The sequence below is a fragment of the Harmonia axyridis genome, chromosome X (genome assembly GCF_914767665.1).
Source record: "Harmonia axyridis chromosome X, icHarAxyr1.1, whole genome shotgun sequence".
Taxonomy (NCBI): domain Eukaryota; kingdom Metazoa; phylum Arthropoda; class Insecta; order Coleoptera; family Coccinellidae; genus Harmonia; species Harmonia axyridis.
In genome coordinates this window covers 16,939,187-16,959,103 of record NC_059508.1, presented here as the reverse complement: position 1 = coordinate 16,959,103, position 19,917 = coordinate 16,939,187, and the positions used below count along the sequence as shown (strand labels likewise).

General features: G+C 31.1%; 6 protein-coding genes across 7 annotated transcripts; 3 read left to right on the top strand and 3 right to left on the bottom strand.

Moving 5' to 3' along the window:
• Positions 1-1,429: 1,429 nt before the first annotated feature.
• Positions 1,430-3,739, top strand: LOC123686521 (protein phosphatase 1H). Its single transcript, XM_045626724.1, has 5 exons — positions 1,430-1,970; positions 2,065-2,184; positions 2,506-2,728; positions 2,789-2,946; positions 3,062-3,739. Exons 1-5 carry the CDS (start codon positions 1,554-1,556, stop codon positions 3,500-3,502), a joined length of 1,359 nt encoding a protein of 452 aa, XP_045482680.1. The 5' UTR covers positions 1,430-1,553; the 3' UTR covers positions 3,503-3,739.
• A 400-nt stretch (positions 3,740-4,139) lies between these two features.
• LOC123686522 (Golgi phosphoprotein 3 homolog sauron) lies at positions 4,140-5,345 on the bottom strand. Its single transcript, XM_045626725.1, has 4 exons — positions 5,146-5,345; positions 4,845-5,091; positions 4,611-4,786; positions 4,140-4,552 (listed from the first exon to the last, which is right to left on the bottom strand). Exons 1-4 carry the CDS (start codon positions 5,329-5,331, stop codon positions 4,304-4,306), a joined length of 858 nt encoding a protein of 285 aa, XP_045482681.1. The 5' UTR covers positions 5,332-5,345; the 3' UTR covers positions 4,140-4,303.
• A 483-nt stretch (positions 5,346-5,828) lies between these two features.
• LOC123686520 (potential E3 ubiquitin-protein ligase ariadne-2) lies at positions 5,829-9,149 on the top strand. The gene is made up of 4 exons (XM_045626723.1): positions 5,829-6,326; positions 6,384-6,634; positions 6,739-7,033; positions 7,845-9,149. The coding sequence occupies exons 1-4, from the start codon at positions 5,829-5,831 to the stop codon at positions 8,253-8,255; spliced, it is 1,455 nt and encodes a 484-aa protein (XP_045482679.1). The 3' UTR covers positions 8,256-9,149.
• A 1,088-nt stretch (positions 9,150-10,237) lies between these two features.
• On the bottom strand, positions 10,238-11,604 carry LOC123686524 (60S ribosomal protein L19-like). The gene is made up of 4 exons (XM_045626727.1): positions 11,402-11,604; positions 11,117-11,223; positions 10,709-10,872; positions 10,238-10,593 (listed from the first exon to the last, which is right to left on the bottom strand). The coding sequence occupies exons 1-4, from the start codon at positions 11,404-11,406 to the stop codon at positions 10,267-10,269; spliced, it is 603 nt and encodes a 200-aa protein (XP_045482683.1). The 5' UTR covers positions 11,407-11,604; the 3' UTR covers positions 10,238-10,266.
• Positions 11,605-11,703: 99 nt separating this feature from the next.
• On the top strand, positions 11,704-12,823 carry LOC123686523 (adenylate kinase). Its single transcript, XM_045626726.1, has 3 exons — positions 11,704-11,915; positions 11,966-12,202; positions 12,326-12,823. Exons 1-3 carry the CDS (start codon positions 11,811-11,813, stop codon positions 12,707-12,709), a joined length of 726 nt encoding a protein of 241 aa, XP_045482682.1. The 5' UTR covers positions 11,704-11,810; the 3' UTR covers positions 12,710-12,823.
• Positions 12,824-13,037: 214 nt separating this feature from the next.
• On the bottom strand, positions 13,038-18,459 carry LOC123686519 (WD repeat-containing protein 35). Of its 2 annotated transcripts, none has more exons than XM_045626722.1 (20): positions 18,205-18,459; positions 18,042-18,150; positions 17,810-17,985; positions 17,495-17,758; positions 17,273-17,444; positions 16,976-17,115; positions 16,558-16,776; positions 16,329-16,473; positions 16,155-16,274; positions 15,826-16,099; positions 15,522-15,762; positions 15,274-15,452; positions 14,773-14,976; positions 14,575-14,718; positions 14,217-14,412; positions 13,945-14,157; positions 13,779-13,887; positions 13,457-13,719; positions 13,280-13,404; positions 13,038-13,228 (listed from the first exon to the last, which is right to left on the bottom strand). In XM_045626722.1, exons 1-20 carry the CDS (start codon positions 18,226-18,228, stop codon positions 13,057-13,059), a joined length of 3,489 nt encoding a protein of 1,162 aa, XP_045482678.1. In that variant the 5' UTR covers positions 18,229-18,459; the 3' UTR covers positions 13,038-13,056. The 2 variants fall into 2 exon arrangements, with proteins under 2 accessions (XP_045482678.1, XP_045482677.1); XM_045626721.1 differs by having other exon boundaries at positions 18,039-18,150; positions 18,205-18,458.
• Positions 18,460-19,917: the final 1,458 nt, after the last annotated feature.

Below are 19,917 nucleotides of genomic sequence, written 5' to 3'. Positions count from 1 at the left end.
GAAAAGGAATATGCATATTTTAATGATCTTCAATGGGATCTTTCATGAGCGACTCTTAAATGAATAGATATCTCTTCATTGGATTTCCTTGAAATGAGATAGCATTTCACTATATTTTTACGTTATATAATCTGAATTTCAATTTATGAAATCATGACTGTATGCGTCCCTTCGTAATAATTGTAATTTCGAAAATTCAGGATCTTTCGGATACAAAAATTATGAAAATGGTCATTTCTATGATGAACCATAGCAATTTTTAGTGATATTTTTGTAACCAGAAATAAAGCCGCGACTAGACGTTCATGGCCCACTTCGATGTCAATAATTCCTGAATGGACTGTATAGTTATTTCTTTATTTGATATAGGCAACTTGTAAGTGTTCTTAAATTCAACGGACATCGTAAAACTTCATAAGCAATAAATCTACACTTTAATTTCTCAATCTGTCTGAGATTATACTCACTGCTATTAATTATATAGAATTACCTGTCATGTGATTCAGTCAGTGATCATTAATGATGTAAAATGTATTTAAAACACGTCTTCCTGGAGCTAACATGTTTTATGGCTAAACCATCATATGAAAAAACTGTAAGGGCTTCGAACTTTTCATTTTTTTGGGTTATTTTCGAGAAGGACCTTTCAACAGTCAAAAGTTAAAAACAAGTTTCAGATATTCTAAATTTTCATTGATCCAATAATTGTCTTTCAAAATAGAAAGAATATTTTATAAATAAAACTAGGCTTTATGTATTACGGACATCTCCATCTAGTAGAGAATTTACGAACTACTCGTTCTTATGAGAAATGACATCTTGTGTTCTTTTCAATATATCATGTATCTTTCCTGAATTCAGGAAGATTCCTTATTTCGGTACCTATTTTAATCATACACACTTATGATTTCATCAAACAAAATAAGGGATCTCGAACTGAAGTTCAACAAGAGTTCAGTGAGTCCACGGGATATGAATATGAAAGATATGAAAATCAGAAGAAGCAAACACGAAATATTCTCTCTGTTTTTCAAGAACGATATATTAGAATTTATGATGTGACCACTCACCCTCGAAAAGTTTTAACTTTTCTAGTTTAATTTCAATAAATCACTTGAATTTAATGGAGTTTGGCGTAACTTGGTTGCATAAAAATTATATGTTTTTATTTTATGGATGATTTTTACATCTATGGTACTTGATATTCAATTGTTCCCATAGATGTCACGCTTTTTAAGGAAGGGAAGGAATGTTTTACCAAGCTAAAGTTCTCACCTGGAGTATCTTAAACAAAAACCAAGTATTGCTTCTTGACATTTAAATCAGAGGTTTGAATTTTGAACTCTTCATTCCCAGAATTTAATTTTCAAACGTTCTATTCAAAATTAATTGATATTCTGTGGTTGACCCGTAACCTTCTATGGATTCTTGTCGAATGTCAACATTTCAAATAAACACAATGGTGTTATGATGTGGAACTTTAAGTTTGTATTTGTTTGATGAGATTATCGTTCTTTTAATATTCCCCTGAAGATATTGATGATTTTCTAAATATGGATTCGATGTATAATCGTGTCAAAAGCGTTGTTGGTGCTATAGTAAGTGGAAACGAAGCTGGAACTAGCAATGACTATTTTCTATCGAGGCAACAAAAATTGGAACCTAAATTTCCATACAACAGGCCACATTTTCTGCAATTAGACGATGAGGAAATTCATATATCGGCAGATCATCGTCTTAGACCAATAATTCATCCCAGCAAACCACTTTCACATTATGCTGGTTATGCTGAATGTATTAATGCTGGGAAATCCCGGTGGAATGAAGATCAGGCTGTTTTCAGACGAGGTGTTCTGACCAAACCGGATGTTCAATTTTCAATACCATATTCTTACTATGGAATTTTTGATGGTCATGCAGGTGTTGGGGCTGCTTTATGTGCAGCCAATCAATTACACCATATCATACATGTAAGTTTTGATATTGTCAATGCATGTTTTGTTATGAACCCATCACACAATTCAAATCTTATGCAAAAATACGTTGATATTGTAACTTTTACAGGAGAAATTGGTTGACGCTCAAGACGATATTTGGGCTGACTTCAATTGTAATAAATCGTCAACTTGTAAACAAACTGATCTTTTGGTGATTGGTGCATTAGAAGCTGCTTTCAAAGAAATGGTTCGTCCAAATTTCATATATACTAATTTGTGCAATTTCTTTATTCTCATTCCTTAAAATTTCCACGTGATTACAGATATCAAGAGTTTTCATTGACTTGAGACCCAAATTATCAATCTAAATCATAGCACTTCTTCACTTATAAAGGTGTTGAGGTATATTGGGAAATTTTCTGTTTAGGCCCCTCTGGAGAAAACAATAAGAACTAATTATCTGAAAAATGAAAAGTCTGCAAATTTTGGCTATGAATAGAATTTTTAGCTTATGCTACATTTGTATAATCAGAAATAATCATATGATTTATATACTTGTACTTTGAAGGATCAACTGATTGCTGAAGACAGAATGAAGTACCTAGCAGCAGGTGGATGTACTGCTTGTGTAGCCTTATTCATCTTAGGGAAATTGTATGTAGCCAATGCTGGTGATTCCAGAGCCATTTTGTGCAATAATAATAGTTATCAGCCACTGTCTTTAGATTTCACTCCAGAAAGTGAAAGGGATAGAATCAGATTGCTTGTTAAGGAACAACCTAGTTTATTAGGTACTGTGCCACAATGTTACCAAAAAAAAAAAGAAAGAATCACTAGCTGAAATTTTTCAGGAAATGAGTTCACCTCGAGAGAATTCATTCAGCCTTTACAAACAACAGATCTTGGTAAAACAGTCATGTATCGTGATGCTCATATGAAAGGTTGGGCTTATAAAACTGTTGAACAAGATGACTTGAAGTGTCCAGTCATAATTGGTCATGGTAAAAGAGTAAGTACAATTATCCAAATATTATTTCATTAAACTTATGAAGTTAGACTTAACATTGATGCTTTTCTTATATTTAAATAATTACATCAGCATGTTTTGTTAATTAAACTTTCAGAGCCGATTGATGGGCACAATTGGTGTTACCAGAGGATTCGGAGATCATGATTTAAATGCTATTCATACCAAAGTTCAAATAAAGCCTTTATTGTCCCACCAGCCAGAGGTGCAAGTGTACAAAATCACCAGTACTGACGAAAAAGAAGTAGTGGTTATGGGTACCGATGGTTTGTGGGATGTAGTATGTTGTTCAAAAGCTGCCGAAATAGTTAAGAAGTCCATAGAAAACTTTAGCGAGAAAGAACGTTACGTTTGTGCTGCCACTTGCTTGGTTGGCTTTGCCAGAGGTTCACTAATAAACGACCATAACTGGCAGTTGAAGAATGGAAAGCAAGCATCCTGTGATGATATTTCTGTTCTTGTTATTCCAACATTCCCTTATAAATTAGAGTATCTTGAATTATGTGAGAAATATAACAAGAAAATTAGTGATACATGAAATGCGCATTCTTTAATGTAAATTTAACATTTTTCTATTTCTATCAATAATATTTTGTAGTTTGTAACAATTTCCACTGAAATTAGAATAACCGCTATTTTAATGAATGTATGTATTATTATTTATAAAAACATATTTGCTCATATCAAAACAATTGAGCATCATAAATTGTATCATAAGCAAACGAGTTTTTAAAAAGATATTTATAATTGTCAAATTAAAACAAAATGAATTTTAGAATTTGAGTTTTTTTCTAACTGATCCTACAGCAGCTTTTAACATTGAGAAATTAGGGTGATACATCCTTACTAAATTATATTTTGCTTAAAAAAATGAGTGAAATCCTGATATTCTACGATTTCTGTTTTGAACTGCAATGCCAGTTTAATATAAAATTATTCAAAGACAAAATATAACTTAATCTCTATTGAATTATTCAGCTGATGCAGTAACAAATCATAACAAAATAATTTAAAAAAAGGAGTTTATTTACAAGCAAGATTCTTTATATACAGATTATACAAAAAGTGAAATTTCTTTGAATTAAATGCCGAGAATTGCCTGAATTTCAAATTAACTGAAGTGATTATTGGGGCCTTATTTACTCAATATAAATAAAACACTGATAACACATGTATTGCTTTTTAAAACTAATTTATATTATTTATAAAATTGAGTGTAAGAGAAAACATAATCTTTTCATAACATTAAACAGCCTATCCAAATAGAAATATTATATGATACAAGAAGTTCAAACTTTACATTTGACATAATCAGAACATAAACTTAAATATTAATAATTCATTTAGTGAATGCTGCAAATACTGCCCACAAGACTTCAGATGTGTTAGGTTTTATCGATTCTTGTTCAAAATCTAAATCAAGTAACTCGCGAACTCTTTTCATTGCAAGTTCATAATCATCATCATTAAGAGAAGCAGTTGCATTCTCAAGAACATCACTGGCATTGGCAAGGAATATTAATGCCAACATTCGTTTATCCATTCTTTGTGGATCATTAACCCACTTGGCTAAAACAGCATCCTGAATCTAAAAAATGGAAAAAATACAGTAAAAAACACTATAATAATATAATTGTAATCCTTACTTTTTTAATTAGGCGACTTTTAGTAATATCATCTGTAAGTGGATGAGTAGTCATATCAAATAAAAGAAAATTTTGTTTTTCAGTGGTGAGGACTCCTTTTTCAACTAAATTTTTGGCAAGCCTTTCCCTCACATTCTTTAGCTGGTATCTAAGTTTTAAAGGATTCCATGATTCTCCTACAACAGGAAGAAATAATAGCTTTCGAATAAATCTAATGCATAAAATCACTATTACCACTCAAGTATTCAATCCAACATTGAACGGTTTCTGGAGGTTCTGTTTCTTTAATATGTTTTAAAGCTTCATCTAGTAAAACATCACCAGTGGGTGTATCACTTTTGAGAATTAATTTTCTAGAAAGCAATCCTTTTCTCCTCATGCCAGCACGTTCTAATTCTACTCTACCTCTTAGACCCAATTCTATTAGAATACATCCTCTTAAACCACTGGATATACAATCATTCCAAAATGATGTGTAACCCTACAACATGTGAATTGTTTAAGTTTAAAAAGAATGATAATTTAAATAATTTACTTCTTTATCTTTTAACCCAAGGAGTAGGACTTCTTCCATTAATGTTAACCTGGTTTCTTTGGAATCACCATCCTCAACATCCTCCTCACGATCCTTTTTTTCACTGCTAGTCGGATCGTTAGACACACTCTCGGCATTTTCACGTATGATATTACGTCTTTGTACTAGTCCATCCGATCGATTCATTTTAAATTGAATATAGAAAAAAAACAAATCGAATTCAGCTTGATCGCGTAAATCTATTTACTTTTCAGAAATTGTTGACGTTTTACTAGAGATTACAAACGTAAAGATGGCGTGACGTCATTCACTGACATTTATGGTTGTCATATGAAAAGAATTTATTTTTACAATTTAATATGAACAATAGGTTATTCTACTATTGTTGAAAACACCAAATAATCGGTAACAATATCCTTGAATTTCTTAAAACATAATTATTTAATTGTTAGATTTTTGCCAGTTGCGTACGGAACCTATCCGCAACAAACAATTGAAATAACCACGGGGTATTAAATGTATTGAAGTGATAAGTTGATGGACTGCCAAATAATTTTTTTTAAGTTTTTTCTACATTCACCACATTTGATGAACAATACATTGGTGGTATAATCAAATATAATCTCTACTCAGTTGAGAAAAAAAGAAATGTTGAGAAATACGTATGACTGAAACAGAAAAGAATGGAAAGTCCAATACAACAAACTTCACTAGGGGGTGATTCTGATATGGAATGTTCAGATACAGAATGCTATGATGATTATGATTATTATAACAACGATGATAACGATATAGAAGATATAGATCCACGTGAAATAGATGTAGAATATTTTAATTGTGAAACTTTAAACGAAGAACAAGTAGAAAGGTTGTTGAATGAAATAGTAGAACTTTTGAGCAATAATCTTCATATTACTCCGTCATTGGCCAAAGTTCTATTGCATAGTAATCAGTGGGATGTACCTGAAATTATTAGAAACTATAAAGATAATGCACCTGACTTACTCGTTAGAACAAACATTAAACCTGCCATTGTACCTCAATCTTTAACATATTCCAGATATGTCACTTGTTCGGTTTGTGTAACTATTCAGAACATGGACAAATTTCATAGCTTATCATGTTCACACATGTTTTGTAAAGACTGTTGGATGTGTCACTTTGAAGTTCAAATTAATCAAGTAAGAATTAAATTTGTAATTGGTTATGTCATATAAGTTACATCTAAATTTCTACAGGGAATATCAACTAGTATTAGTTGTATGGCAAAGGACTGTGGAATATTGGCACCTGAAGATTTCGTTTTGAAACATATATCTCGTGCAAATCTCAGAGAAAAATACCAACAATTTGCCTTTCAAGATTACGTAAAGTCTCATCCATTTTTGAGATTTTGCCCTGGACGGAATTGTTCCATGGTAATTTATAGCAAAGAGGTAAAGGCTAAGAGAGCAGTTTGTTCTGTCTGCAAAACAATATTTTGCTTCAAGTGAGTATTCTTAATTCAATAAGAAGTCAATGACAATTAATGCTCTGTAAGATATACATGTTTATGGAATTTACTCAGGAAATACAATTAGTATCACATTTCAGGTGTGGTATGGACTATCATGCACCAACAGAATGTGTTGTAATCAAGAAGTGGTTGACAAAGTGTGCAGATGATAGTGAAACAGCGAATTATATTAGTGCTCATACTAAAGACTGTCCAAAATGCAACATTTGTATTGAAAAGAATGGGGGATGCAACCATATGCAATGTTATTCGTGTAAACACGATTTTTGCTGGATGTGTATGGGTGACTGGAAAACCCATGGATCTGAGTATTATGAATGTTCGAGGTACAGGGAAAACCCCAACATTGCACTGGAATCTGCTCATGCTCAAGTAAGATTTTATATGTAATGGTATTTTATAATAAATATGCGTGTTTTTGTTACTTTCAATGAAATCACACTGTTTCCTCTAATTTTTTCAAAGATATTATTTTTATCACTTTATTATAACAACTTTAGATTATCTGTAAAAGCGATCAGACGATGTAGACATAAATATACCATCAAAATAGTTGCATGGCTTAGTTATTTAATATTAATAAAAGGTACTTACAGTTGCATGTAATAATATAAACAAATTGTAGAAATAATAACTTCAATTCAAGAACTCATTCATTTGCAATAGAATTTAATTGGTTAATGATGATCAGCAATTTATTGATGGTATTTTCAAAGTACTTTGCCTTTTTTTCATATTAGCTGTATTACTTAAACTAATATAGATCTGGCTTTTATTTAATCTAGGAATTCACAACTCGTGTGATAATATTTCATTTTGTAAATAATGGTTTAACGTCTGTGTGTTAATATATAAAATTAATTTCACCGCATTCAGACAATTTTTCAATTCTGGAAAAAGTACCTCCCCGAGCGGGACTCGAACCTGCAACCTCTGAATAACTAGTCCGAGGCTCTAACCACTAAGTCACCGAGGAAGCTGAAGATTCTCCGCAACGAAGAACCACTAATCCCAGAATCTAATGTTAGTTGATAGAGTCGTAATGATCACTGACGTTATTATGTTCGTTCGATTAGAGGTTTCTCGTTCCGGTGTCTTAGTGGTTAAAACATCGGATTAGTTATTACAATTTTCTTATTGACCATAGCAAATGGAAATAATTTATATGAATTTGATTTTTTAGGCCCGTGAAGCATTGAAGAAATATCTCCACTATTATGAAAGATGGGAAAATCATTCGAAATCGTTGAAGCTGGAAGAACAAACTTTAACAAAATTAAGAAACAGGATCAATCAAAAGGTTATGTCAGGCTTAGGTACTTGGATCGATTGGCAGTACTTATTCACTGCGGCAGAACTTTTAGCCAAGTGCCGTTACACCTTACAATATACATATCCTTATGCCTATTTCATGGAACCAGGTCCTAGAAAGGAACTCTTCGAATATCAACAAGCTCAATTGGAGGCAGAAATAGAAAACTTGTCTTGGAAAGTCGAAAGAGCTGAGACTACGGATAGGGGCGACTTGGAAAACCAAATGGATATTGCCGAAAAACGTAGAACCACTCTTTTGAAGGATTTCCTCGACGTGTGATATATCAATTCTAAATAGATTTAAGTAAAGTTAAAATTTACGTAATTTTGACATTTATCGTTATTTTAATGAAGATTTCTCCAAGCAGCTGCTGTGAGATATGAATAAGCCTTCGTACTATAACTTATGACTTATGACTTTTCTATTGAATTAGTTACTATAAGCTTCTCAAGAATTAATTTTATGAAAGTGAATTTGTGTGTTCAAGTTGTTGTATTTATTGTGAATGGATGTTTTTATATAAATATAAATATTTTTTGCGATATTTGCTGGTTCTAGTATAGGTCTTCCTGAAATGGTCATGTTAGCAATTTTCCATATTATCTTATTCAAGTGCTTATGAAGTTAACAGACCTTTCTAAATGGATATTCTAAAGGAGATTTTTTATAATTGTTTTTCAAAATAGTGCTTATAGATCTCCCAAATTTATGTGTGGGTATTCTCTGAAATGTTCAATCATGAGTCGTATAATTATTACCTCAATATTAAAAAGTTTTAGCTGTCTCATATTATCTAGACTGTATTGGTGTTTATCCAAAGTAATGCATGTAATAATACAGATTCTAAATTATTGTAATAAGATTTTAACTGTATTTGATATTAATATTTTTCAAAAGATATATATATCTTCATTAAAATAGCGTTGTTAGTTTTTGATACTATTAATATTATTCTGGAGTGTTTTCATTAAAAATTTAGATTGTTCGTTTTTTAATAAAACAATTTTGCTGTTATCAGTATTAGTATAGAATTTTCATAGTTTTTGTGTCAATTTCATAGTTACATATAGCTTTTATAAAACTTTTCTCCAGTTATCGCTTTTTGAAAATCTTAGTGTGATTCTCATTTAGAATATTGCATTTCTCAAATAAATATCAAAGAATTTTAGACCATTTTAGTGTATTATTTACAATTTTAAACCTTTGGAATCCTTGTTAATGAAATTTTAACCACTTCCTGAAAATTTTAGTTTGTTTTGAATGAGTGAAATTCAAATATTCATTAAAAAACTGTACAGATCTATTCACATAAAATTTGTTACAAAAGTCAATTGCTATATTGCATTGATCCTTCTAGGTTGAAAACACAAACAATGAATTTCAAGGAATACAATTTTGAAAATGTTTGTACTGTAAACAATATTCCTTAGCACAAATTTCTAATCCTAATAGTGTGGGAATTTATTGTTAAAAGGTTTGTTTAATGATTTGGATGGATAAAGATAAATTAAAATGACCGCCTGAGAAAAGGGAACATACAATTATTTACACAATTACGAATTTTGGGGAAAAAACCATAATATTATTACGCTTCAGCTAACTTTTATTAATTAAAAATTAGAAAGTTTTTGGATTATTCCTTGGTAGGAGTCTACTTTTTTTTGGCAATAGATCCAAAGTAATGCATGTAATACTACAGATTCTTAATCATTGTAAGAATAATTTAACAGTATTTGATATTAATATTTTTCAAAAGATGTATATCTTCATTAAGATAGCGTTGTTAGTTTTTGATACTATTAATATTATTCTGGAGTGTTTTCATTAAAAATTTAGATTGTTCGTTCTTGAAAGAAACAATTTTGCTGTAATCAGTATAAGTATAGAATTCTCATAGTTTTTGTGTAAATTTCATAGACACAGCTTTTATAAAACTTTTCTCCGGTTATTGCTTTTTTGAAAATCTTAGTGATTCTCATTTAGAATATTGCATTTCTCAAATAAATATCAAAGAATTTTAGACCATTTTAATGTATTATTTACAATTTGAAACCTTTGGAATCCTTCTTAATGAAATTTCCAAAATTAACTAAACTACCAGTGCAGCAAACATTTCAGATATTTACCAGTGTTTTAAGCTATTCTTAGCTTATCTTTTTTCTTGCAAAAATTTTACAGCACCTGCCCAAATCCAAAATTATAAAATTAACTTATATTTTTGTATCTTTTTGAATGAAGAAAGAGTGAAATGAAACAATTACTATTTTTAAATAATTTATTAGATGTTATACTACTTCTTCAATGCAGCAGCAGCTTCATCTTCTTTAACATAATTTAGGATAGCTTCTGCCTTCTTAATTTTTATTCTTTCTTCACGTCGTTTTCTTGCTTCTTTAACCTTCAACCTTCTAGCATCTGCCTGATCCGTCAATTGTTTTGTACGTTTATTTTCAGAATGCTTTTTCTTGATAAAGTCGTTCAACACTCTCTTGTTTTTGAAAACATTACCTTTAACTTTCATGTATAAAGTATGATAGAGGTGCCTGTCAATCTTCTTCATATCCCTTTTTTTCTTCAAAAATCTTCTCAATACTCTCATTCTTTGAATCCATAATTCCTAGAACGGGAATAGACATGAAAGTGAATGAGAAATTTATAATGATCATAAATGTGTCAGATATTTCCTCTTCATTACCAATATAAATTATTGAATTGAGCATATGATGACTAACCTTTGTTGGCATTCTAGCATTTGCAGTACCCTTCCTTTTACCAAAACCGCAATGACGTCCTTTAGAACGTGCTTCATCATTTTTACGTACTCTGGCTCTAGAATGAACAGCTACAGGTTTTCTAATTATGAAACCATCTTTAATAAGCTTCCTTATATATTGTCCTAGAAAATTTCACAATATTTGATAATCTTGCAGAAACATTTTTTCCCAAAGCAATAAGTGTATGTCAATAACACACTATGATAAGCCAATTCAACAATAAGATCATTGTCATATCAATGGCTCTTGTTACAGGGAATAAACGAATTCTACTCGATATAAACAAATAGTGTACCGATTACATAATCCTAAGTGGTTTGAGTATTTCTAGCAAAAACTTATATTTTACTAGAAAGTTAAACTCACTAGAATTTGTATTAGTGATTTCACTTATCTCATTTGGATCTAACCAAACCTTTTTCTTGCCACATCTCATAACAGAAGATGCCAGCCTCTTCTGGAGCTTCAAGGAGCTGTAAAATTAAAGTTATTTGTAATTCCAAGTAATATTAATCGAAAATTAATGGAATATCTTAATATCATCGTTATATTCACCTCGTGGTGATATATTATTTGCGCAAACTTGACTTAATCCAAAGGTCAAATAGTAAAGTATTTTTGGGCCTATATTGCCTGGAAATGTGTACCTACCTCATAGCGGTAATTTACCCGATACTAGCGTTAAATTGTAAATAAATAATAACAATTTGTCCTCCAAATCTGACACATGGATGTAATCACAGATTTAACTAGAAGACAATTAATTTTTGACACATTGTTCTTTCATAGTTTTTTCCCCTTCTTTTTAAGATTTTGTTATTTCAGAAATATGTTAATGAGCAAAGTACGGAAAACTTAAATTTCGTCCATAATGTAGAATTTTTCTAGAATTCAATACAATAAATATTACTTTGAGAGATTAATTCAATTTTTTTGCACACTGTTATCTTTCCTTATCATATCTGTGGTTTATCTACTTTCGCGCCACGTAATGGTGTAATGGAATAAAAAACATCAGTAGAAATATAGGATAGAAAAGTGTAAAAATTTACATTGAACTATGGCACCAAATATATCTCTTCCTAAATTTTTCCAATCTGATTCTAATAAAACCGGCATAAATGCTGTTTTATTGGGTCCTCCAGGAGCTGGCAAAGGAACTATTGCAAGTGCTTATATTTTTGTTTAATCATTTCGAGAACATTATATTTTCAGGCCCCCAAGTTGAAGCAAAAATATTGCGTATGCCATCTTTCTACAGGAGATATGTTACGTTCGGAAATTCAGTCTGGTTCTGTACTGGGAGCCAAACTGAAAAAAGTTATGGATGAAGGTAAATTGGTTAGTGATGATTTGGTAGTGGGTATGATTGATAAGAATTTGGATCAACCGGAATGCAAAAATGGATTTTTGCTTGATGGATTCCCTAGAACAGTTGTTCAAGCTGAAAAGGTATATCGATTGGTTTCTTCCTTCTCGATGTCCATTGTATTTTTTATTGGTTAGTTCTAGAATGATTTATGTGATATTCCTATGGATTTTGAATAGATTTTATTTGAATTCTTTTTCCTACAGCTTGATGATTTACTAGAGAAAAGAAAAACTTCATTAGATGCAGTTATTGAACTTGGAATTGAAGATAAATTACTTGTGAGACGTATTACTGGTAGGTTAATACATCCATCTAGTGGAAGATCTTATCATGAAGAGTTTGATCCCCCAAAGAAACCAATGACTGATGATATAACAGGTGAACCATTAATTCGAAGATCAGATGATAATGTTGAAGCTTTGAAGAAGAGACTTTATACATATCACACCCAAACAAAACCACTTGTTGATTATTATCAAATACGCAAGATTCATTACAGAGTAGATGCGGCACAAGCACAAAACGATGTTTTCAAAGATGTTGATGAAATATTTAAACGTGCCAAGATGGTTCGTTCACAACTTTGAATAATCCAGAAGCCGATTTGAACAGATTCCTTAAATATTTTGTTTTCATTTGAAGTCCTCCTTAGGCGCAATATTTATATTGAAATTAATTCAATAAATAATATATTTGCAATATGTTTTTGTTTTGCATTTAAAGCAACCTTATATCACTTGAATATTTGAATCATCCTAAAAGATATTTTTTCTTGTTACTGATTTTGTCCAAGAGTTCTAAATTTTGATTTTGAAAAATTTGCTTAATGGTATCTACTTTGAATATTTTTGGTAATATACTGGACGATTTCAAGTAAATTTTATTGAATGCAATTAACATTGAAATATTCAACAGTGAAGAGAAAAGAAATAATTTATTCTATAGAAGTATGACATAAAGGACAATTTTTTATGAAATTCATTAAGTGTGTTGAGGCTTTGTGAAAACATTCTGGACATTCCCAGGTATTTTGGCCTTCAATTAAGGGTTTACCTGAAGCCATACAAGTTGGAAATTTTTCTTGACAATTCGAACATGATGTACTCCTAAAATTGATAAAAATGAATGATTTGTAATATAATTTTCTTTATCCTTACCAATAGGGAATTAGGTTTTTACATTTAAAGCACTGTACTTTTTGAACCCTCAGATCATTGGCTTCATTTTTAAGAAATATTTCCCACGATAATTTATTGTATTCGTTACATTCAGCAGTTGACATCTGAAATTTATAATAATTTAGTGGAATCTTACATGTACTTTGTGTAACTTACTGTGTGGTCTCCTTTTTTCAACTTGATAAAAGCTCTCGAACACAATCCAAAGGCCCTGTTGAGACAAGCTATAAATGCGTAGAGTGAGTAAATTTCTGTGAGGCTAATGTAATCGTCGTAATCTTGTAATCTGTATATAGTGCAGAGAGAATCATGTAGCTTTCCATTGTATAATTGTTCTTGAGCCAACATGAAATAATGATAAGCTTCTGCGCCCCTCCATTGGTTGAAAAAGATTTCGGTATCACTTGACGACATTTCCACTGAGTAAATAAATGAGCTATGTATATAAAGAATTTACCTAATAATTGAATTATCTTACCAGGGTTCGGATGCCTGCCATGTAATTCTAATAGTTTTGCACCATACACAAAGTGTTTTTTTTTATCTCTCAACGATATTCCGGGTTTTTTTGCTATCTTATGTGCAAACTGCAATTAAATAAAGTTGAAAAATGGTGCGGGGTATTTTTTCCATATCAAGCTCACCTGAAAAGCGTGGATAGATGCTTGAAGGTAGAATTTGGCTTGAACATTAACGTCAATAGCTTGATAAACTTTGTTCTGTTCTATCAAATGTTCTGTGTATTTCGTGAAATATTCCGATATCTTCAAAATGTTATATTTTTTCGCCAAATCGATTGCTGTGTCCCATCGATTATGCAGTACACATAAATCAATGGCTGCTTTGATGTCACCAAACTGCAAAATGAAATAATTTGTAGCAAATTTCACTTATCAATTAAAGTAAACTAATTTACTTTAATATATGCTTTTACAGCTTCAGAATGAACTGCATGCATGGCAAACATATCTCCTATTCTTTTTAATGAAGGATCTCCTTCGGGTAGCATTTCAATATATGAAGCCAATTTATCATAATCCTCCAGAAAATAATAGCATTCGATAACTTCCTTTGTATTTTTTGCAAGCTCAAAATATTCGGCTGCTGCAGCACTGAAAAAATATTCTTTAGAATTGTTGCAATAAAGAACAGCTTTTGAAACTGTGTCAAACACAAATAAGTGTGATTAAAATTACTGGTGATAATTGAAAACTTTTCAGGTATTTGTGTTTCTGCTATTCAAATTGATCTAAGATTATGTAGTTTCAACTTACTAATTGTTGGAGTCTTTGAAGAAGAATGCTGTTGCTTCGTAAGCACCCTCCAGAACCTTATCTGAAGCAGTGGCTCCATTTTTCAATATTTGAATCACTCGAAACCAGTCTCCCAACATTTGTCGAAGATCGAGAGCAAGATCGCTGAAAGTTCGAACAAATTTGAATTTTTCCGCGCCTTCATTGTAATCAAGTTACCTTCTATCAGCTTCCATAAATATTTTTTCAGCTTCATCAAAGTTCTTGAAATAAGAAGCAATCTTGCCTTTGTTTATTGTTGTGTTATTGAACTCTGATAACTTTTTCACAAATAAGACTCTGGCGTAATTTTTTGATCTGATGAAAGCATTTGATGCCATCTCCAAGTTCATTGTTTTAAGAGCAGCTTCACCTAGTAGGCGCCTGCAATAAGTTTAAAAAAAATCTTTTGGTGGCAATTCAGTTCTTACAGAAAAAGAGTCCCAGTCGAATTGGAAAACTCTCGTAAAATGCATGCTATAACCAACTGACACATCTTGTTCCAGAAGATAATACAAAGAAGAGCTACTACCTAAGAATTAATGGAAATCTATCTAAATGAGCAATAGAAGAGAAGAGACACCATTAGTTCGTAGCACCTAAACTCTTTTTTCGATAATAACTGTGCAGAGAGTAATAGTTCATTCAAAGCTAAATATTGGTGAAATCAAGGCATAATACCAAAGTCTGGGATGTTGATTATCCTCGATGAAGCTCTCAGTTTCAGTCAAACCAACTTTCTCCAACAGTATTCTGGTGTCTCTCAAACTTTTTACTTCCACCTTTATCAGACTGTTTTTAGTTGGCTTTTCAGGACTTTTCATTATTTCGTCGAGAAGAACCGATTGAACTTCCAGGTCCTAATATAGATTACTTATCAATGTAACAGATATTTGATTATATAATTATTTCAATTACCCATTACTTACATTAAAACTGTAAATGTAGCCTGAAGAAGCTATAGGCTCTTCTGGTGAATTCCCTTTGAATATATACATCCGTGTCTTTTCCATTATTGCAAGCAGTTGAGGGTTATCAGAAGCCCAACACATGGACCAAACATCTTTTCTCTCAAACTTGTTACTTTCAGTCGGTACAGTTGGTCGTCCCAATCCATCAGAAATATCTATTATCGATAACACTCCACCTACATCTATAACGGACATTTTCCTGGAACAATTCATTAATTTTTATTGTAATAGCTGTATTTTAATTTATATGAATTGAACTTACGTTGAACTACAATTAATAGCAATTTTATGAGGCCTCGCTTGTACCTTATACCTTTTTGTTAAAACAATATGTGGTAGAGCGTAATATTGTATGGTACCACTTTCTCTACCAATTAATAAACATTTATTCGAACAAGCTATACAGCAAATTGGATCAAAACTTGTATGGGTTCTTGTTGTTTGAATAAGTTCTGTGTCGTCCAAGTCTTGAATTATATTCGTTGTACCCAAAGGTGTATCGTCAATGTGGAAAATCAATGACTTCATTTTATTAGCTGAAACAATTATTCTTCGATTCATATAAATAAAATTCCCTATTCATAAATTCACCTTCCACTCCAATAGATTTAGGCGTTTTATATTGCCAAATTAAGAAATTATCTTTAGAAGCAGCTGCAACAAATGTTGAACTCATTGCAACAAATATCGTTTCGATATTAACATATTTGCCTATAAAAAATAATATTAATGAAATTCTTGTTGATCTAATTGCATTATAATCACCGTCTACAGGTGTGCCAACCGTATTGCATAGTATTAAACCATATTTTCCACCAGTCTCTTCAGCAGAGTCAGACGGCACCGAAATGACACAATGATCTTCGCAACCAGCAATAGCTAACAAAGCTGATATATGCTGATTATGAACCTGTATCACATCAAAAATGAATTTACTTTCTGTATAATTTCAAGTATTATTAGTAAATTGCTTTTTAATATTTCAATAATTTACCTGATCATTGGCAATATCCCAAAACGTGAGGTACATGCCAGGCTTTTGCATCTTACACGATGTATACACCAAAGTGTTTTTGAAACAGCACCATTTGTAATCAGGTCGTATATTTGCAAAATAAATTGAAGAGTCAACTGCTAATGCAACTCTTAAAGATCCTCCTTCCCAAACACATGATGAGATTGACATTCCAGGTACTTTCAAGGTTCTTAAATGCTATGAAAACAATAATGTTTTATACACTAAGACATCTTTGTTTTTTGCTAAATGAAAACCTGATATGGTGTTGAATAAGTAATTGAGTAATTGTTTCATGTTCTAAGCAATATACCAACTTTGAATTTTTGACGATTCTTCATCATAAAATATCCCAACAGGTTTATCATTATTTTAGGAATTCTAATTATGTACAAACCTCTCCGAAAGGATTATAGAATTGCACAAGATTTGCGAACTTTTCCTCTATCATTTGCTTTCCTGTAATAGCTATCAATGATCCATTATGATTCCAACTACAGTGAACGATAGCCATTCCAGTATTTAGAGAAATAGAAGCTGAAATGAATTTTTTTCCCATTACATCAACTTTCATTATGTATTTCGTAATGCCATTTTAATTTAAAATTGAAACATAAAACTAATTGCACCTAGTATTCATATAGAAAATCAATTAAATTTTGGAGAAGATTAATTCCACTTAAAGCATTCTTACATTCTGATGATCCACTTTCGTTATACATCAACTGTACTCTTCCATTTTCATAACTAATAGCTAAATTTGGACAGAAATAATTAATGTATCCATGTTTTCCACTGTACCAATCAATACAAGCTATAGGAACCTCTTCATCTGGGCTGTCTAAACAATGTATTACCAATTTTTTCTGCAAATAAATTTTTTTTTAAATTTGTTAAACTAATTATATTAACATACTATGAAGGATCCTTGATTATCATAAACTTGGACTTCCCCTGTTTTTAAGCCAAACAACAACAGTTTACCATCTGGTGACCACTGAACACAACATAAAGCAACCGATTTCAATTCTTTTCCCCAAATTTTATTTCCATCTACTGATCCCACAATAACAGCTCCATCTTCATAAATGATACATATTTTTAATCCATCTGAGCTCCATGACATTCCTGCAACTGTTGACTTTTTTCTATTGTTGATCATTTCTTCATACCATGAACCCTAAATGAATTCAGGTTTTAATAATAATTCTTCATTCCTTGTAAACCTTACTTTATACATCATCCAAACAATTATGACACCACTGTTATCACTTGTTGTTAATTTCTTTTGAGATTCATTCCAGACAAGAACTTTAATAGACTCATTATGCCCTTCTAAAGTTTGATTCAGAGATAAGTTGCTAGTTACCGATAGACCTTTGTTTTTGTTAGTGTCATATTCGGAAGCTAAGAAAATTTAAATTTTAGCGAATTATTAACTCAAGTAAAAGTACCAATACCACCATCAAGTTTAAATACTTTAAGAAGGCCTTCTTCTCCTCCAACTGCAATGTAACCATCTTCTTTATTCCAAGCTAAAGAATTTATTTTTGTTTGATTGGGTATTGCAATCTAAAATCAATAATTTCAGTAATCTTTCTCAAGTATTTATTATCATGATCATACCTTCTTGCTCAAATAAATAAACATGTTTCAGAATTAATGCACTATGATTTTATTTGAAGTCCATATATGTTTATATGTACGGTTATGGTTACTATGGAGATGATTAGTTATAGAAAATCAAACCCTGTTGTTTTGACCACAGTTCATAGATTTAAATTTTATGCTCATTAACTTATATCAAATATAAAAATGCATATTGATAATTTGAATTTTGTAGAGAATCGGGTTATTTAAATGGCAAAATACAATACAATACAAATCTGCAATCAGTTTGCTCCTAAAAGGTTTCAATTTCGAGATATTTAAAATAAATCAGTCGAGAATTTGGAAACTGTCCATCTTTCTGCATTTTACTGAACTAATTACTTCGCGGCCCAAAATGTATAGAATCCTGTAATCGGAACCGCCTCACCATAAGAATAATAGAACAATTACTAGAGAGTTATTGCAACGCACAAATAAGCGATCTTTTATTACAGGATCTCTTATTTTGACATGTACGCATGCGCACTGAGTCAGATATTAAGGATTGCTAAATCTAAAATACAGGCGTCCCTTACTTTATTTAAATACAGGCGACCAACTTTTATTTAAGGATCCTTTATTTTGACAGATATCTGTTTATGCCGAATATTTGCCGTCGTTATGCAGCAAGAACTAACCTATAAATATTGGTAGCTGTTTAGGTAAACAAAGTAAACTTTTTGAGAAATTTGCATTTTATTTCTTGATTTTCGGCATCTGTGGGAACCATTTCATTCGAGGAAAAAAATGTGCTCTCAATAACGAATTTTTCAAGAACTTATACGATTCTCAACAAAACATCATATTTAATTTGATCCTACTAAAAGAATTAAAAATAATCCTGATAAATCCTGAATTTTATTAGAAATAAGAATTTACCTATATGTGTAATGTAATATTGTTACAGAATGCTACTGCATACTGAATATTATTTTTTTATATTGAATATAAGTAATTTATTCTGTAATATAGAAACACCAATGGGATTGTTTTGAAAGAAAAATAATAAACTTGTTACCTAAGTACTGTTTTATATATTGGATCAACATAGCATAAAAAAAGCAAATCACAATGCAGAACCTAATTAATTATCAGTAATGTTATTATAAAATTATACGTTAAGTACACTTTTTAAAATTATTGTAGGAAAAGGTACAAAAATACATAACATAATTGTGTTAAACAAAATAATCTTCCAATACTGGTGGTTTTACATGAAAAGAAATACCTGATTGACTTCCATTCAAACAAGTACATAAAGTAGACTGATATTTTACATAGTGATGATACTTTGTCAACAAGTTTCTCTAATATGTTCATCGATAAAACCCCAGTAGTTTGGTACAGCTCCTCCCATATTACGAATTGGTAGACTAAAAACGAATTAAGGTAATATAATAAATAATTTAATTTCAATTAAGCTAATATCTTGCCTATAACTAGAGCTGATAACTATTTCTATAAAGCCACTTATGTGCATTCAAATTATCTTAGAAGTGTCCATGATTTTCCACAATGAAGTTTGCAGTTATAAAAATAAACTTCGATAATGATTGCGAGACTTGTAGTAAAAATTTTCCAAGTCAACTAGTCGATTTGTTTGAATTGGTTTTGATATATTTTCTACACCAACTGTATCTATTATGAAAAATCAATTCCTCAATAATGGTCCCAGCTAAAATTGCTAAC

What these genes read in the sequence shown, in the direction of transcription:
- LOC123686524 (XM_045626727.1), bottom strand. An exon ending in AATCACTAATACAAATTCTA is followed by an intron (nt 10,873 to 11,116) that starts GTGAGTTTAACT and finishes GAAATTTTCTAG; the next exon opens with GACAATATATAAGGAAGCTT. An exon ending in ATGCTAGAATGCCAACAAAG is followed by an intron (nt 10,594 to 10,708) that starts GTTAGTCATCAT and finishes TTCCCGTTCTAG; the next exon opens with GAATTATGGATTCAAAGAAT.
- LOC123686520 (XM_045626723.1), top strand. Translation starts at nt 5,829, where the DNA reads ATGGAAAGTCCAATACAACAAACTTCACTAGGGGGTGATTCTGATATG. An exon ending in AAAACAATATTTTGCTTCAA is followed by an intron (nt 6,635 to 6,738) that starts GTGAGTATTCTT and finishes ATCACATTTCAG; the next exon opens with GTGTGGTATGGACTATCATG. An exon ending in TGGAATCTGCTCATGCTCAA is followed by an intron (nt 7,034 to 7,844) that starts GTAAGATTTTAT and finishes TTGATTTTTTAG; the next exon opens with GCCCGTGAAGCATTGAAGAA.
- LOC123686519 (XM_045626721.1), bottom strand. Translation starts at nt 18,228, where the DNA reads ATGTTTATTTATTTGAGCAAGAAG. An exon ending in TTGTTTGGATGATGTATAAA is followed by an intron (nt 17,759 to 17,809) that starts GTAAGGTTTACA and finishes GAATTCATTTAG; the next exon opens with GGTTCATGGTATGAAGAAAT. An exon ending in ATAATCAAGGATCCTTCATA is followed by an intron (nt 17,445 to 17,494) that starts GTATGTTAATAT and finishes ATTTATTTGCAG; the next exon opens with AAAAAATTGGTAATACATTG.
- LOC123686521 (XM_045626724.1), top strand. Translation starts at nt 1,554, where the DNA reads ATGGATTCGATGTATAATCGTGTCAAAAGCGTTGTTGGTGCTATAGTA. An exon ending in GGAACAACCTAGTTTATTAG is followed by an intron (nt 2,729 to 2,788) that starts GTACTGTGCCAC and finishes GAAATTTTTCAG; the next exon opens with GAAATGAGTTCACCTCGAGA. An exon ending in TAATTGGTCATGGTAAAAGA is followed by an intron (nt 2,947 to 3,061) that starts GTAAGTACAATT and finishes TTAAACTTTCAG; the next exon opens with AGCCGATTGATGGGCACAAT.
- LOC123686523 (XM_045626726.1), top strand. Translation starts at nt 11,811, where the DNA reads ATGGCACCAAATATATCTCTTCCTAAATTTTTCCAATCTGATTCTAAT. An exon ending in GAGCTGGCAAAGGAACTATT is followed by an intron (nt 11,916 to 11,965) that starts GCAAGTGCTTAT and finishes TTATATTTTCAG; the next exon opens with GCCCCCAAGTTGAAGCAAAA. An exon ending in CAGTTGTTCAAGCTGAAAAG is followed by an intron (nt 12,203 to 12,325) that starts GTATATCGATTG and finishes TTTTTCCTACAG; the next exon opens with CTTGATGATTTACTAGAGAA.
- LOC123686522 (XM_045626725.1), bottom strand. Translation starts at nt 5,331, where the DNA reads ATGAATCGATCGGATGGACTAGTACAAAGACGTAATATCATACGTGAA. An exon ending in TTGGGTTAAAAGATAAAGAA is followed by an intron (nt 5,092 to 5,145) that starts GTAAATTATTTA and finishes CACATGTTGTAG; the next exon opens with GGTTACACATCATTTTGGAA. An exon ending in TTGGATTGAATACTTGAGTG is followed by an intron (nt 4,787 to 4,844) that starts GTAATAGTGATT and finishes TTCCTGTTGTAG; the next exon opens with GAGAATCATGGAATCCTTTA.